Source organism: Pelodiscus sinensis, chromosome 29 (assembly GCF_052426305.1).
Source record: "Pelodiscus sinensis isolate ZL-2025 chromosome 29, ASM5242630v1, whole genome shotgun sequence".
NCBI lineage: Eukaryota > Metazoa > Chordata > Testudines > Trionychidae > Pelodiscus > Pelodiscus sinensis.
In genome coordinates, this window is record NC_143080.1 from 5465305 (window position 1) to 5483450 (window position 18146).

Sequence of the window (18146 nt, forward strand, 5' to 3'; positions counted from 1 at the left end):
ATCCTCTCTGTAATGGGGGGCCTAGAACTGGCCGCAGTACTCCAGATGTGGCCTCCCCAACTTGCATAAAACAGCCCCCTGCCTTGGTATCCGGACTAGGAATGGGTCTGTGGAGCAGCAGAATGGAAGAACTTGGGTGTGGTTGTGGACAGGCTCCGTGGGGGATCACATGACTGACTGCCCCCCAATGACTTTCTGTAATAAAACAATAAGGGGATCACTACAGCCGAGACAAACATCCAGAGAGTGAAGCTGCCAGGAAGTGAGTGGCGACTCACAGAGTCCCCTGCTGCTTTTCACTCAACTTCCCCGCCCACAGCAGCCTGGAGAGCAGCGTGAGCTTGTGATGCCTGCCTGAACCCGCTTTTCTCTGTCCCTCTCTCTCCCTGCCTCCCCTCCCTTTCGCTCTGTGCAGAGATGAAAGGCTTCCCCTCTGGGTGGCATCTGCCTGCCTTATCACCCTGCATCTTTGCACGCTTGCTCTTCGTCGCGTCCCCGCTTGGCTTCCACCACATCCTGCATGCACCTGAACCCGCGCCACCTGAAGTGAAAGGGGAAAGAAGCCCACCGCAAACCCTTTCTTGTTTTGCAGAGCCCCTTGCAGGCTCGTGCTAGGGCAGGAGGGGGCACTCCCGAGGGTACAGCCATGCGTGGAAGCTGCTCTTGGCACACAGTTCAGAACGGACAGGTCAGCAACGCCTGGGTCTCTTCTTATGGGTTTCCTTTCTCCAGCTCTCGTTTTACTCTGAACTGGAGGAGGAAGAGAACAATGGCGCTGGAACTATTTTGGGGGTGGGGGTGCTGAGTCGTACCCCTCTTTAGACCTGTTGAGATCATGTTGCCGACTCTCCCAGGCTGTAAACAGTGTCTGGTCTGTCTAGTCTGGGACAGTGGGCATCACTCACTGTTCCTGGCTGCGGCCATGGCTGGGGGCAGCTGTAGAGCCCTAGCCAGTGGTGGATAAAGGGGGTGGTGGGCTGCAGATCCCACAGCAGGGCCAGTGGGCAGTGGAATCCCGATGGCCAGTGGGCAGTGGAATCCCGATGGCCAGTGGAACTCACGTGGCCAGTCAAACCTTGGGGAACTCACAAAGCCTCGGGGGCTGGCAGGCAGCAGGACCTTGGGGGGCTTGGCAAAGCACATGCAACCCTGTGGGGGCTGACCAGAGGCCAGGACCTGGGGCTGGAGGAACCATCCATGGGGCCAGCTCTCAGGTGCAAAACCTGGGGGTGCTGCAGCACTCTCCACACGCCAACTTCCCACGCCTATGGAAGAGAATGAAGGAGGATTCATGGCAGAGGAAGAATTTTCCTCTTCTTCCAATGTGCCCCAATCCTGCAGCCCTTTCTCACAGGAGCAAAGGCTGCAGTGTCAGGTAGCTATGAACAGATTTTTCCAAAGAGCTCACTACCCAACATGTGGGGAACCTGGCTGCTTGCTGAGAGCCAAAAATGGGAGCAAGGCTGTCGGTATGAAAACACTTCTGGAAATCACAACCTTAATGGTGATAGAAATGTAACCTTAATGGTCACTTTGCATTCTCTGTCTGTCTGTCTGTCTGTCTCTCTCTCTCTCTCTCTCTGTAATAATTCAGAGAGTTGTTCCGTGAATTGTCCCCACTTTGTTTTAGGGGCCATGTAGTTTCTACCAGAATCACTTTTGTCAATCAAAGTTACCTGCACCTTCTGCTCTGCCTTCAGTGTATGAATGCAGCTAGATTTTAACCAGGCCATCTTTTGTTTTTAAACTTCTTACCTGGAATATTAAGGGAAGACTCAAAACCGCTGTCACCGTCATCTGTTTACCTAGAGAAGGAAGAGGCACAATATTATTGGTAGCAATTAGGAAGGGTTCCCAGGTAATGTACACTTGTTCTAGAAATAAACTTTGAAAATGGTCTCCAAGCTTTAACATAATAAATTGCACAGCTCTAGCATTTCTCATCCATGGATTCCCACAGCATTTGACAAACCTTGTTAAGCTTTCCACAGATGGATAAACTGAGGCATAACAAAGAAGTTAAATTCCAGACAAGACTCTGACGTCCCACTGAACCCAATGAGAGGAGCTGACCTTTGAGGATCCTGGCTTAGTTGACAAACCCCAACTCACACAGCAAGTCAATATCAGAGCAAAGAATAGAAACCAGATGTTCTGCATCCAAGCACTTAAAGACCCAATTAATCTGTCCTTGGTTTATCTAGAAATGTGGTTTATTTTGAAAAACAACAAGTAGTCCTGTGGCACCTTAGAGTGTGTCTAGACTACAACTCTCTGTCGACAGAGAGATGTAGATTAGGCACATCGAAATTGCTAATGAAGCCGGGATTTATATATCCTGTGCCTCATTAGCATAAACATTGCCCCCGCTTTTTTTCAAAATGGAGTTTTTTCGAAAAAACCCCAAACCCGGCAGTCTAGAGGCGGATCTGTTGAAAATAAACCCTTTTTTGATGGATCCTGTAAACTTCATTTTTTGAGGAATACAGGATCTGTCAAAAAAGGGTTTATTTTTGACAGATCCGTGTCTAGACTGTTTTTTTCCGAAAAAAACTCCGTTTCGAAAAAAAGTGGCAGCCATGTTTATGCTAATGAAGCGTGGGATATTTAAATCCCTCCTTTAGTAGCAATTTCGATGTGTTTGATTTGCAGCACTCTGTCGACAGAGAGGTGTAGTCTAGATGTAGCCTTTGAGACTACCAAAAAATATAACTGTATAGTATCATGAGCTTTCATGGGCAAACCCCATGTTATAGTTATTTCTTTACAAAAAGTCCGTGGGGTTGTGGACGCAGTCTCTCACCAGTCCCACAGACATGCCTCATCACGGCGGAGCCAAAGCATACAAAAACCACACAGCTGCATCTGCGACCCACCCCCTCCTGTGACAGAGGAACTGGGCCCCCCCACAGGATACATTTGATGGAAGCTGGCTGAAATTTATGAAGCCGCTGCCTGCTGAAGCGGGGGAGGGAAGTGTGAATTCTGAACCAGGAGTGAGGTGCTCAAACCATCACAGGCGAGCAGCTTTTCCTCCTGTGGTTAATGAAGTTGCACAGGCCAGTGAAAGCATTTTGCTTTCCGCTGTGTATAACGGACTCTGGTTTCTTACCTCAGCCTCCAGTCATCTGCTGCCTAGGTTAGAAGTGGATCCAGCAAGGCGTGCATGCTCTCTGGCTCTAAGAGGAGTGGAGGATGCAGCCCATTTTGGCTGTGTAGCCAAACCTTGGACAGAGGGGGCTCCTCCATCCTTCTCGGGAGCTGGTGGGTTTGTGACATCTGCAACCTCCTGATATTTTGCGCTCACATCATGCTTTTTTTTTTTTTTCCAGGGTTAACCAAGTACACTAACAGCCCTGAGGCTACATCTAGGATACGTCTAGACTACACCTCTCTGTCGACAGAGAGATGTAGATTAGGAATGTCAAAATTGCTAATGAAGCGGAGATTTAAATATCTCATGCTTCATTCGCATAAACATGGCAGCCACTTTTTTTCTAAATGGAGCTTTTTCGAAACCCCCCCCCCAAAAAAACCCCAAAATGGCAGTCTAGAAGCGGATCTTTCGAAAATACAACCCTTTTTCAAAAGATCCTGTAAACCACATTTTAGGAGGGATAAGGGATCTTTCAAAAAAGGGTTGTATTTTCAAAAGATCCGCGTCTAGACTGCCGGGTTGTTTTTTTTTCGAAAAAGCTCCATTTCGAAAAAAAGCAGTGGCCATGTTTATGCTAATGAAGTGCGAGATATTTAAATCCCTGCTTCATTAGCAATTTAGACAGGCCTAACCTATATCTCTCTGTCGACAGCGAGATGTAGTCTAAACACAGCCCTAGACTGCAGGCTTCTTTTGGAAGAATATTTTTCCAGAGGAGATCTTCTGGAAAAGCTTATTTCGAAAGAGAGCATCCACACAGCAAAAGCGTAACGAAAAAGTGATGTGTTTTTTCGAAAGATAGTGTCCACACTGATTGGCAGGGCCAGCCCACAACATTTTGGCATCTGAGGCGGGGAGCTCAAATGACGCCCCCATGCCCCCTCACTTGGGCAGGTCTCAATTCTCTGGGTCCTAGTGGCACCATCCCACCCCACAGTCTGGCACCTGAGGCAGCTGCCTCAGTTCACCTCATGGTAAGACCAGCCCTGCTGATTGGACGCTATCCCGCATTAAGCTTGATGACTTTGGACAGAGGGGCCACCAGGGTACCTGTGCTTCTCCCTGGAGGCCTCTCCTTTCGAAAAAACACTCTCTTCTGTGTCCAAACACACCTTTTTTCGGAAAAAGGCTTCTTCCTCATAGAATGAGGTTTACCGCTGTCAGAAAAACCCCTCCGTTCTTTTGACCTTCTGTTGAAAGAACGCAATAGCAGTGTGGACGTAAGTATTGTTTTCCCGGAAAAACGGCTGTTTTTCCAAAAAACCCTGCAGTGTAGACCTACCCTGAGAGACAGATGCTATTTTACCAATGGGGAAATTGAGACTTGAAGTCAAGAGATTTGCCCAAGGTCACTTGTCAAGACACTGGTAGAGCTGCTAATGACCCATCGGTTCACAGCCCTTTGTTTCTTCCCATAGATCATGCTGCCTTTGTACCTTTAAACCCACTCATTACTGACTTTGAATTACTCATTCATTCCCATTGATGTTACCATCCTCCTCAGTGTTTAGCTGAGACCATAACAAGGTTCAAAAAAGAACAAGCTAAATTGATAGAGGATAGGTCCAGGATGCAGGAATGGAGTCCTCTGTCTCTGTTTGCCAGAACCTGGGAATGGAGTCAGGGGATGTATCACTTGATAATTACAACATAAGAACCATACTGAGTCAGACCTAAACTCCACCCAGCCCAGTGCCCTGTCTGCAGACAGTGGTCAATGCCCGATGCCCCAGAGGGAGTGAACAGAACAGGGAATCATCAAGTGATCCCTCCTCTGTCTCCCATTCCCAGCCTCTGACAAACAGAGGCTAGGGACACCATTCCTACCCATCCTGGCTAATAGTCATTAATGGACCTAACCTCCATGAATTTATCTAGCTCTTTTTTGAACCCTGTTAAAGTCCTGGTCTTCACAACATCCTCCGGCAAGGAGTTCCACAGGTTCACTGTGTGTTGCATGAAGAAATACTTCCTTTTGTTTGTTTTAAACCTGCTCCCTGTTAATTTCATTTGGTGACCCCTAGTTCTTGTGTTATGAGACCAAGTAACTATCTTTTCCTTATTCACTTTCTCTATACCTGTCATGATTTGTATAGACCTCTAGCATATCCCCCCTTAGTCTCCTCTTTCCTAAGCTGAAAAATCCCAATCTTTTAAATCCCTTCTCATATAGCACCCGTTCCAGACTACTAACCATTTCAGTTGCCCTTTGCTGAACTTTTTCCAAAGCCAAGACATCCTTTTTGAGATGAGGTGGCCACATCGACATGTAGTGCCTGTTCTGTTCATTCCCTCTGGGGCACTTGGCCTTGGCCCCTGTTGGAAAATGGGATTCTGGGCTAGATGGACCTATGCTCTGATCCAGTCCGGCAGTTCTTTCTGGGGCTGCTGACGGTTGTTTATCTGCTGTGCCTCTGCAGTGCCAGTTTGTGCCCATCTCAGCTCTGGGAAGCTCTTGAGCAGTATCTCCTGGGCGCTGGGAAGATGTAGATCCATTATTTCAAGTGTCTGTTGCCGCACTGCCATCTGTAGGACCTAGTCTGTAGTAGACACATAACGGCATCGTTGCTCACCCGTGGGCGAAGATCGGCAAGAATGTTGTAGGTTGTTTCATGTTGCACAAAGGAGGCTTTGTCTCCCTAGAGACCCGTGAGAAAGTCACGATTCTCCTCTTCCCAGAGCCCTGTGTGAGCTCACCACAAAGTTTCTCAAAAGTTGAGGCCTTGGTTGGAGATGCAACATGGGCAGGGAGGGCCAGGGCTCCAAGGTGGATCTGTGCTTTCCATCTCCCAGGCTGGTGCGCCTATACTCAGCATCCCCATATGTGATGTCAAGAAGGAATTTCCCTCTGGTCAGATTGGCAGTGATCTTGTGAGGGGAAAAGGGCTGTTCCACCTTCTACTGCTGCATGTGGGGGGCAGGATTATCTGAGTAGACCTCACTTAATCTTTTCCCGGCCCCTGTGGTGGCCCAGTGAACCTCGGTATTGCTCACTCTCTGCCTGCCGCACATACCAATTGGGTCTTGTGTGAGTGGTCACATGTCAGTCTAATTTCAGTGCTTGGGTGTGGAGTGTGGGTGTTAGTGGCCTGGTCATCCCCGCTGGCCTTAAACTCCATGGTTCGTGTTGAAAACGTGCACTTCCCTTCATTTCCATGGACCCTGGCTCTCTCGTGTGCTGTTTCAGTCCTGAGCTCTCCTCACCCAGGTGTCCTTCAGTCCTGATTAGCAGCATGTCCTGCTGGCCCACGTCGGGGACTTCCACAGCTTCCCACCTGAGCTCATCCCTCCCCCTTGTTATTCCAGCTCCCAGACGTCCTGTGACCTAGGACAATTATTCCTGGGCATCTTCCCTTTTAAACAAGCCGTCCAATGCTGCTGCACAGCTCCGGGATGTCTCACCTAGCCCTGCCTCCGCAAAAGTCCATGAGCTGAGATTTGCATGTGCAAAGTCTGATTCTGTTGCGGGTCAGGTCGGGGTTGTGTTTGCCCTGAACCTCCAGAATATGGAGTGGGTGGAAGATCCTTACAGCGATACAGAGCCTTTCCCTCGAGGGATTTCAAAGAGTTATCAAACGGGGGCAGCTGGAATGGCTCTACTCACTACTGAGAGTAGTCACCCCTGACTGAACCACAGTGCATAGGGCAGGAAACATGGACGGTGCCCAGAAAGGGCTGATGGAAACCAGTGAGGCAGAATCCAGTTACTTGGATTTGGAGGGGACATGGAGGCGACACCCCAACTCTTCCCAGAGGCCCAGTGGGATCTTTAGTGATTTGTGAGGCCTTTTCCTGTTTTTAATTCCTCCAATGCAGCCCCTCCTGCAGGGCTGCCCTTAGGATGCATGGGAACCCAGGCAGTACTATGAAACTGGCATCCGAAGGTAGCCAGAGGCAGGGAAATTATGATTTTTTAGGGATGTGATTTTATCATCTTCAGCAACACACTAATGAGATATTTTAAAGCAAATTTTAAACTGAAGTCCCATGAATTAACACAATAAGGCTTTGTCTACACTGGCATGCTGTGTCACCAAAACCTGCGTTTTGAGAGCGTCTACACTGCAAATGTGACGTTTATTGTCAAAAACACCCAGTTTTGGCAACAAAAACTTCCACCCCGGTGAGAGACTCTTGTCTTTTCCCCTCCCTTTCTTGTCAGCTAAGAGCCAGTGTGGACTCTACTGTTTGTTTTGTCAAGAGAACCAGTATCCCACAATGCCTGCCCTGATGGCTGTGCTCAGCATTTTGTGGTCTCTGCTGCCCTGCAAGCATATCCCCTTCCCCTTTCAAAGTTCTGGGAAGTATCTGAAAGTTGAGGGAGCGGCTCCGTTTGGGGAACAAGCAAAGAACAAATCATTGGAATGCTCCAGTTCTGCCCTGCTAGGAACACAGCGGCGGGCAGATTCTGCTGTATGGGTGGGGTGGGGGCAGGAAAGACTGCTATGCTGCTTTGACATTCCTCAGCACAGAGAGCTTAATCCCAAGAAGCACAGGGATCAGCTCTGCCTTCCCACAACACTGCCTGGTGAGATGCTTCTCCACAATGCTTTGCTCTGTCTGTGGAAAGGGTGCTAGCAACGTGGCCATGAAATATCAGCAATGGAAAAATGGAAAGCGGATAAACTGGTTTGACCATTTTTCACTTTTGGAGACTTTTGCATGTCAAGACAGCGCAGACATAGCCTAAATGTGGAAATGGACAGCATAGACCTGGGGTTGGAAAATATGAAATGGCTTTATTACCAAAAGAATGGCTCTTCCAGAGGGTCAGTGTTCTGCTAATCTCTCTGGCAGGCTTTGTCACTTTTAAATTACCTAGACCACTTTGGGGAAAGCAGTTCTACAGAACAGGGATAGGAAGAGGCAGGTGGATGGACATTAAGACCCAGCGGTGCCCCCAAATTTTCAGGTGCCCTACACAGCTGCATATTCTGCATTTGGTTAAGGATGGCTCTGTCCTCCCCCAGCATGCAGCCTCCTACCACCAGGTTGTGGTAGTGGTTGAGAAATGTAGAGGACACTGCATCTCTCATCAGCTACTGACCAGATCTGCCCCCGCTTGACCTCAGTGGTCTGGTTTACGCTCAGGATAATGAGGAGCTGTTGCTAAAATTGTCTCAACTAACCATTTTTGGCTAGTTCATCTATATCACTTTCCTTTATAGAGCCCATTTTGCTTTCCTTAGAGGCTTACAGCATCCCTTGAATTCCAAGATCAAGGAAAAACTGCTTCAACAAACCCCCAGAGCAGTCAACAAGCCCAAAAAGACCAACTCAGGAGACAACTTCTTCCCACCTGGTTTCCTGAGTGAGTCCTTTTCTAAGGGTAGTGGGCACAGGAGCCCACTCACCTATCTTGCTAACACCACTGCTGGGAGCCAAACTTTCCAAAGCCTTGTGGGGAGCGAAAGTGACTGGCAGGAGTGGGGTGGAATACAAAGAGGAAATGAGCCAAACAACTGCTTGAACTCTGGAGTTTTATGGGCATGTGTCTGTCTTTTCTTTTTTTTTCTTGGTTCTGGGTGTTTTCCCAAAGTTTCACCTCTCAAAATACTATTAGAAAGTCCCTAGAAAGTCCTGCAATGAAAAAACTCTCAACCACTCACAAATAAACAAAACAAATACAATATCCAGGGCAGGGAACTAATTCAGACGGGAGGCCCAGAGCTGCCCTCCAGCTCCTTTGGCTGTTTTCTGTACATGCTCTTCCACCACTTGGTCTTTCAAATGCACCACCTCAGTCCAGGAGACCTACACAGACAGACTTCTAGACCAGCCTGGCTCCTCTTGGATACACTCACGGGAGCAGTGATTCCCTGCTGAGCGCAACTCATCGTGGATCCTACCAGCCTCGCAGTTGGGAGTTGGGTACCAGCTGAGAGCTCTTTGCTCCTTCTGGAGACAGGTTAAAAATGCTCAGCGTTGGCCCACCTCTGCTCCCATTAAGTCTCTGCAAAACATCCATTACTATCATGGGGCATAGGGGAGACCAGTGCTGGCAATCTCGTCCCACCTCCCCCCGCCACTAACGTATGCATTATACTCTGGATCAACCATGACATATCTCATACCAGACGAGGGAAGGCATTACAGCAAGGGGCGGGAACAGGAGGTAAAAAAGAGGCATTTGTATTCATCTTCACAGCCTTTGCAGGAGTAAAGGCTTGGAATAAGGAAAAGGAAACTTTAGGCCAAACATCAAAGAAAATCTCTCCAGAACTTGAGCAGTATTTGGCTGTAGAAGAGTCTCCCACGCGAAGTAGCAGAAACCCCATTAACGGGGCATTTAAAACTAGACTGGAGGCAGCCCTGCGGAATGGACCAGAGAACCATCCTACATAGACTCTTGCGCAATGAACCACAAGGAACCTAAAGGTCTGCTCCACCCTCACCTTCTATGAATCTACCACTCCTACATCCGGGTGGGCTAAGACGGTGGCTGCCCAAGGTGTGGAGCAACAAGGAGTCAGGGAGACCACTGGATTTTCAGACGACTGGGAAAGACTTTGAACAGTAGCGGCAACAAACCCAATAAACTCAGCAGAAAACCTGCCTTCTCTTGCAGAGGAGAGTCCACAGAGCGAACAATCCTTTTGCACTAGCCAGAAACACCCAGCCTGAGATTCAAAGTCAGGGACATAACCCACATGTAGATGAAGGGTCCATTTACACTGCGCAGTAATGCAGTGTGGTTAGTCTTACCCAGACTAGCTAGACCCATGAAGTTGTGGCAGCACAGGATTCAGTGTGGGCTAACCATCCCAATACAAGCCCGTTGGGGACCCTACCTCCGCACCAGGGTGCTGAAGGGCATGGCACCCCATTTTCGCTGCTATTGTCCTCACTAATTAAATTAAAACAGTCACAGGAGGCATAACTATGCTAACAATCATACCTTCATCGTACCTAGCTATCACCTTTGGAAAATCATGGGAGACAGGAGTGATTCCAGAAGACTGGAAAAGGGCAAATATAGTGCCCATTTATAAAAAGGGAAATAAGAACAACCCAGGAAACTACAAATCAGTTAGTTTAACTTCTGTGCCGGGGAAGATAATAGAGCAAGTAATTAAGGAAATCATCTGAAAACACTTGGAAGGTGGTAAAGTGATAGAGAACAGCCAGCATGGGTTTGTAAAGAACAAATCATGTCTAACCAATCTGATAGCTTTCTCTGATAGGATAATGAGTCTTGTGGATAAGGGAGAAGCGGTGGATGTGGTATACCTAGACTTTAGTAAGGCATTTTGTGGAGAAATCCCTGTAATATTATCACTCTCATATAACTTTGTGTTAAGATCTTGTCCTTTTCCATATATCTTTAAGTGTTCTATAGAATATTTGTAACATTTATCCTATAACTTTGTATTAAGAGAAACTTTCCATGTAAGAAAAAAAAATGTCTTTTGAGCTGTCCCCTTTCCTTGATTGTCCTGTTGAACTAAATGAGGTGTGAATGGAGAATTAAAGGTGAGCACCTCCAGCACCAGTTGCAAGGGTGGAGAAGGTCTGGGAGCCAGATCCAAGACAATACCTGTAAAGTGAGCTCATTAAGAAGACTGGACATACAGACACTTGGGAGTCAAGCAGCAAATGCCTGCCCTTGGAAGAACTCTCTTTGAAGCAGCATTAAGAAAGGCAAGGTGATGACTAATTGGCTGCATGAGAGGGATAAATAGGAGGCATCTTGCAGAGGGACCCCTGGTTTTTGTCTTGTCAACATGGGAGCATCAATCCGGATTGGCAGAAGCCCAGTTCCACCCCTCCCCCATCTAACTAATCTGGCCAGTGCAGTTAGGGGGAGCAGCTTTTGGTAACAACAAGATGGAGTGTGCTTGTGTGTGTGTGTGTGTGTGTGTGAGTGCATGAGTGTAATGTATCATTTGCATATGATAAGTATTGATTGATCTATGTATGTTCAATAAATGTGGCGTGTTGCCTTATTCCCCTGAAAAAGATCCAAGGTGCTTCTTTTAAGCACAACTATTTGATGTGGTCTCGCATGATATTCTTATCAATAAACTAGGCAAATACAACTTAGATGGGGCTACTATAAGATGGGTGCATAAATGGCTGGATAACTGTTCTCAGAGAGTAGTTATTAATGGTTCCCAATCCTGTTGGAAAGGTATAACAAGTGGGGTTCCACAGGGGTCTGTTTTGGGACCGGCTCTGTTCAATATCTTCATCAACGATTTATATATTGGCATTGAAAGTATGCTTATTAAGTTTGCAGATGATACCAAGCTGGGAGGGGTTGTGACTGCTTTGGAGGATAGGGTCATAATTCAAAATGATCTGGACAAATTGGAGAAATGGTCTGAGGTAAACAGGATGAAGTTTAATAAAGACAAATGCAAAGTGCTCCACTTAGGAAGGAACAATCAGTTTCACACATACAGAATGGGAAGCGACTGTCTGGGAAGGAGTACGGCAGAAAGGGATCTAGGAATTATAGTGGACCACAAGCTAAATATGAGTCAACAGTGTGATGCTGTTGCAAAAAAAGCAAACATGATTCTGGGATGCATTAACAGGTGTGTTGTGAGCAAGACACGAGAAATCATTCTTCTGCTCTACTCTGCACTAGATAGGCCTCATTTGGAGTATTATGTCCAGTTCTGGGTACCATATTTCAAGAAAGATGTGGAGAAATTGGAGAGGGTCCAGAGAAGAGCAACAAGAATGATTAAAGGTCTAGAGAACATGACCTATGAGGGAAGACTGAAGGAATTGGGTTTGTTTAGTTTAGAAAAGAGAATATTGAAGGGGGACATGATAGCAGTTTTCAGGTATCTAAAAGGGTGTCATAAGGAGGAGGGAGAAAACTTGTTCATCTTGGCCTCTGAGGATAGAACAAGAAGCAACGGGCTTAAACTGCAGCAAGGTAGGTTTAGGTTGGACGTTAGGAAAAAGTTCCTAACTGTCAGGGTGGTCAAACACTGGAATAAATTGCCCAGGGAGGTTGTGGAATCCCCATCTCTGGAGATATTTAAGAGAAGGTTAGATAAACGTCTATCAGGGATGGTCTAGACAGTACTGGGTCCTGCCATGAGGGCAGGGGACTGGACTCGATGACCTCTCGAGGTCCCTTCCAGTCCTAGTATTCTATGATTCATTTGTGGTGTAGGGCACACCAGTGGGCTAATGCAAGGGTGGGGAGCCAGCTGCAGTTCCCTGCTTAATTTGATTCAGCCCACAACAAGCCTCTGTGTTGCAGGCTGGAAGCCTTGAACCTCGGTGCCTCTCCTCCATGGGGCTGGAGCACTGGCCGGCTGGAACGGGCCAAGCCCTCATGCCCTGAGTGAGGGGTTTTGGGGGGTTGTTTTGTGTTGTTTTGTTGTTTGTTTTTTTGCTTCTCACTTGGGAGCAGATCAGGTGAGTGAGGTGGGTTTTTGTTTGTTGATTTGTTTTTGTTTTCTTCTCCTTTGGGAGCAGGTAAAGGAGATTTTCGGGTCAGTGGCCCCTGACCCCCACCCTTGGCCTAATGCAATGTGCATTTGTGGGCTTGCCTTCATGTGCCACATTCCAGCAGTGTAGCTGTGCCACCGTGGTACTTCAGTGACAATGACACAGCACCACTGAGACAGGACCAGTTATTCTGCCTCCCTGAGAGGCAGCAGCTATGTTGATGGGAGAAGTTCTCCTGTCAAAACAGCACCATCTACATCGGGCCAGGTTGGTAGCACCTAGGACCAAGTTGGCACGCCATCTCGTGGGGGTGGTTTTTTTACACCCCTGAGCCATGCATTTTTACCGATAGACGTCTATGGTGTAGATTTGACCTGTGTCTCATATAGGATGCTGTAAGATAGAAGCTGCTTCTGAGGCCCCCCTCACACTTTTCAAACATTGTGACTTTCAGGAAAACAGCCAGTTTGTTTCTGAGAACGAATGGCTCATCAGTTAATTAGCATACTGGTATTTCGCGTGGGAGCGTCAGTGCCTGTTGCTCCCTTATCTTGCTCTCTCTCATTCTGTCACTCATCTCTTGCCATGAAGGCCTAGCGCCCTCATTTCAGTAGCGAAAAGGACTAAGGAGATATAACTGTGCCTTTCATCTCATGCACTCGCCACCCCTTGTGACAGAAACCAAAAATGAACCCTCTTTCCCCACCCTCTCATGGAAACAGTGAACCACACAAGAGCTACTGAGATAAACAGATGAGCAGAAAACCCATTCTTAAAAAAAGTAACTTGTTTTTTCTGCCCTAAGTGCTGTATCAGTAAGAATCGCTAAGCTCCAGGCTGGATAGGCACTTTCACCCAGTGTAGTGCCAGTGCCCTAATTGTGCTGTGTGGACAGTTAAGCACGTGTTGACGTGCCTTGCCAAATCAGGCCCTAGGTCCCTTGAGCCAGAGCCTGCTATCTTTATGCAACGGAGCAGGGATTTTTAACGTGAGTAAGCTTTGCAGGCTGGTGTTCCTAATGCAGAATCTAGTGTGCAGTAGGCGTTAGGGTACCACAGGGCACGGTCCTCCCTGTCATCGCCCCATATTTATCTAAGAAATTCTTTCAGTTAATAGCTTTCCTCCTTTCCCTGCCATGTCAGGAGTCTCTGTCTTGGACCTGCACTGGCTCAGCTCAAACCACGCGTGTTAGATAATAGCTGCCCCAGAGCCTTGCCTTATGTTTGCCCTTTATTATTTGCAGTTGGTGCTCATGTAAGGCATGTGCTACTGCACTTTCAAAAACTCCTTAGAGAGGAAGCATGGTCTTATACTTGAGACTGGACGGAGATACAGACTGAACCTTTCTAGTCCAGCATCCTCAGGACTTGACCAGAGAATTTGCCCAACCATGGCAGGTCAATATTGTCTAGTGGCATGACCAACACTTCCACTGCTTACTGGGCTCTTGGAAGACATTTAGGAGTAAACTAGAGCTAAATAACAGCACTGAACATTGCGAGCCAGGACTGGTGTCTATAAACAAACTTTCTGGGACCACAGGAAACTTTGCCCCCACTCTTGATAAATGGACATCCAGCTAACTGAAATCATGCCGGCCTACGGATGTTGCTGGACCAAGGAGTGCTGGATTAGAGAGGTTCAACTTGTATAGGAAACCTGTGTTTGTTCCCAAGCGCCATCACCGTCTCCCTGCGTGACCTTGGGAAAGCCTCATTATTTTCTGGCAGCTGTTTTGCCGTCTCCTAAAAGGGGAAAACACTCCCTGGCACCTACCTTTTCTCATCTTGCCTATTATGGGTGGGATTTTCCGGAGCATAATGGAATTCAAAGATTCCGTTGAAATTGTTCTCTATGGGCACAAGGGAACTCAGATGGGGTTTTTAAACGCTACCGGGAGGCATGTCACAATAACATCCCCCAGGCTGCTGTACTGGCAGGTGCCAAAAGGCCTAGGGAAGCCTTTTAACTCCCTATTCATTCCAGAGTTTGACTTGAAAACATGGCATGAAGACAAGAAGCAGGACCAACCTCCTCAAAGCAAATTCCAACCATCTGCAGATGCTGGGAGACTTCATTCTTCTGTACTCTGGTTTCTCTGTCCAGTATCTCAGAGCAGATCTTGCCCTGAATCTTTACCACACTCTCCCCTACTTATAGCACTGACCCCATCTATTCATTCCCAGAAAAACAGGGGTATTTTCAAGCCCACTTTGCTTAATTCATCTGCAAAGCGCTTCAACTGTCTGCTTTCTTCTGTCACCATTCCACCTTCTCTGTTGTCTTCTCTCCTCCTCCCCCACCTCTCTTTGCCCTCTTCCTTCATTCACTCACTCACTCACTCACTCACTCACTCACTCATCCCAGAGTGCTTTTCTTTGCAAGTGTTTTGAGTAATAAAGAAAGCCGAAAGAAGAACATTCAAGAGCAAGCATCAGGAGGAAGGAAATTACTTGAGCAGAACCGGGAGTTTGAAGGATAAAAATATCTGCTACATCTCTGATCCCACTGCTCTAATTTCCTATGTGTTAACCCTGTGGATGCCATGAAACCACTGAAGGCAAATCTGAAACAGGTTCTTGCAAGGCAGTCCCAGGCTAGAATGAGAGTCTTAAATGTGGACAGAAACAAGCTGTAAGCTCTCTCTGGGAGCAACGCTGATGCCATATCCCCCTCAGCAGACAGTGCCAATGCCTGCTGCTTCTCATTTTGCTGCATAACAATGAAACCATTCCTGGAAATACAGCTCCAACTAGATTCATTCCCACACCAAGTGACTCCAAAAGAACAGCTCTTCGCGTGGATCCAAGGACCTAAAATGGCTTTGTAGACCTTCACCAACAGAGCCCCTCTGAGAGAGGGAACCATTTAAAAATGATCCCCACTTCAGCCATAAGGAAATCAAGGCACAGAGAGAGGAGGTGACTCACTGTAGGCTGCACAAGGGAGTCCGTGGGAGAGCCAGGAACAGACTCCAAACCTCCGCACGCTGAGTCCCCTGCTCTAATCACGGGAGTGTGTCCACGCCACACTCGGGAGAAAGAATCCATTCTCATTTAAAAAGAGGAAAATTAAGTAGTTTTTACAATCGGGCTAGAGAGATGGGAGGAAAATTAAAACCATTTAAAACCAATGTTTGAAATAGACATTTATAAAGAAATATTTCCAGGGAATGCCCAGCCCTCTCAGCATCACTTGGAATGACACAAGCAGCATCCCGAAGAGGGCAGATGAAAACGAGTATCTGGGTATCTTTAGCCAAAGGATGGAGGAGAAGCACTTACCACTGTCCATGGTCTGACTTCTGCTGGTGTTACAGTCTCAGGGTGAGTGAAAGCACCATAGACTCCAGTGCCGTGTCAGAGGGAAGCATTTCTTGACAAGGGTCGCATTTAAGGAACTCTGACTTTTATACCTTCCCCACTACAGGAGCACATGACACACTTGGCACTGCTGTGATTTAGCTTATGCTCCTCCTACCTGCCCCACCGAGCTGTGCCTTTCAGGGGAGCACAGCACACGGTGAAGTGCACCGGGAGGAAGTCTGTCGCCGGGAGCTGAGGTTTCCCCAGAAATAAAAGTCTGCCCTTGCGCTGGTGCGCAAGGAGGGGGCTGTCTCTAAGCGGGGAGGGCTTGTTGCTCTTTGGTTACTTCGCCACCGCTGTACGTTCTGCTCCTTGTCTCTAAATGCTCAACAGCTTCCAAGCTAGGAAAGGCGTTTCCTCCTCCTCCTTTCATTAGTTCTCTGTGGTTTGCACCGTCACCTGATAAATATCTCGCCACACACAATCTGTCTTGAAAGGCTCCGGGTGTATGCAATTCCCCTGCTCCGTCCTCACTTCTGCATCAGTACAGGTATTTCAGAGAAATCGCAGATTCCTCATTCCTTTCCAAGAAGGCCAAAGGTCAGTTTCCTCAACACTTCCTTGCGGGACAGTGTTGCTGCAGGAGTTTTGGATGGTGAAGGATGGGGCATGCCTCCTTTGGCCAGATTCTTCCTTTATGGCCATTTCCTCCAAGACGTATCAGTATACAGGAGAGACGCAAGGTAGCCACTGAACATGCTGTCTCTGCAGAACTTCCAACCCCTACTAGTGAGCATGAGGAAAGAGTCTCTTCAAGTTACCTATCAGGCACATTGCAAAGGTGAAGCAAGTGAGAACTTTGCATTCAGTTGCCCATGCTGGATTGCATCACTTGCTCCTTGAAGAGACTTGGCTTCCAACAGCGATCATCAGTGTTCCCTCTATTTCTGCCCCCCCACTCATGTGTGGAATAATTTTTTTTATGCACACCAAGGTGCACCACTACTAAAAACACACGATGCTGGCTCTGGACACTTGGCTAATCAGCTGGGTGGCATTGAATCTCTCCTGGGAGGTTGCCCAAGTGCTCATCCACAGGTAACACAAGCTGTCAATCCCAGGCTAGTTCTCTCTCACACAGAAAGGGCCAATTACAACGAGGGTGCGACCCCCATGGACTTTAATATACTTACACCAAAGATGAACTGAGTCCAATGTCTGGAACCGTTATGCTGGCAAATTCAAAAGTTTTATCCTGCAAGTTTTCCACTAATGGTAAGTGAGGGAGAAGAAAAAATATTATTCACAATCATTTCTGTGCAAACTTTGTAAAGCAGCTTTTTTTTTTATAAGATATGGCACAAGACACGTGCAGAACACACAAAAGTCAAAAGATAGTAAAGTGTGTAAACCTCAGTGAGGTTTACAGTCCTCACTTGGGACAAGATACAAAATTCACATGTGGCTTTCTTAGCACACACCTCTATATTGTGAGTCACTTGCTCTTTCTCTCCCATATTTTTCTAGTCTCAGAGGGGTAGCCATGTTAGTCCGTAACTTTACAAACGAGTGGTCCCGTGGCACCTTAGAGACTAACAAAAATATATAGTATAATGAGCTTTTGTGGGCAAAACCCACTTCCTCAGACGAGCTGAAGTCTTAGGACTCTGCAATAGATCCATTTAGCAACTGAGTCTGATACTTTTTCTTTTGACTACTCAACATGTAGAAGCAGGTATGCTACCTACGAGAGAAATATCCTTCCCCTCCCCCTCCTTACACACACACACTTTTTTTGGGTACCTTTTCCTGGAACGAGGTCTGAAGAGGAAACCACATTGTAGGGTTAGGTAAAATACTTAGAAATGGTAGGTACAAAGGTTTTGACTTACACACTTTTACTGTACATAGGAGCAAGTAGAGTTGGCAGAATAGTCACATTCTTCTCATCCCCAGCACTGTGACCAGATATTTAGGACTTAACCTGTGCTTAATGCCGAGGATCAAGACAGAGGGATGCTAGCTGCGGTCAAAACCAATGAGAGTGGAACTGTCAGCCAGATGTTTGCAGTTTCTTCTGCAGCTTCCTGTATGCTCATCATGGGTTGCCTTCAAAGCTGCTGCTTCTACAGGCTAAATTGTAGGTTGTCAGAGACGAGTGAATCTATGTAAATAACTTTCTGCAAAGCGTGGAGAGAAATTTTAAAAATAACAATGTACAATGTGCTCTTTGTCTTCAAGTTTCAAAATTTTACCGCCCCTGTTGCTTA

The 18146-nt window shown here is 47.1% G+C and overlaps 1 protein-coding gene across 4 annotated transcripts in view; it reads right to left on the reverse strand.

The window, feature by feature from the left end:
- Positions 1-17943, reverse strand: part of CCR7 (C-C motif chemokine receptor 7) — a 31127-nt gene extending 13184 nt beyond the window's left edge. Inside the window, exons 1-3 of one of the 4 annotated variants that reach the window (XM_075911227.2) lie at positions 17769-17943; positions 17070-17145; positions 1756-1805 (exon numbers count right to left, since the gene is read on the reverse strand). In XM_075911227.2, the coding sequence (XP_075767342.1) occupies positions 1756-1797 (42 nt within the window). In that variant the 5' untranslated portion in view covers positions 1798-1805; positions 17070-17145; positions 17769-17943. Of the gene's footprint in view, positions 1-1755; positions 1806-5351; positions 7248-15855; positions 17040-17069; positions 17146-17768 lie in introns of those variants that run through there. The other 3 variants (XM_075911228.2, XM_075911226.2, XM_075911229.2) reach the window with 3 other exon arrangements.
- Between the last annotated feature and the right edge of the window lie 203 nt (positions 17944-18146).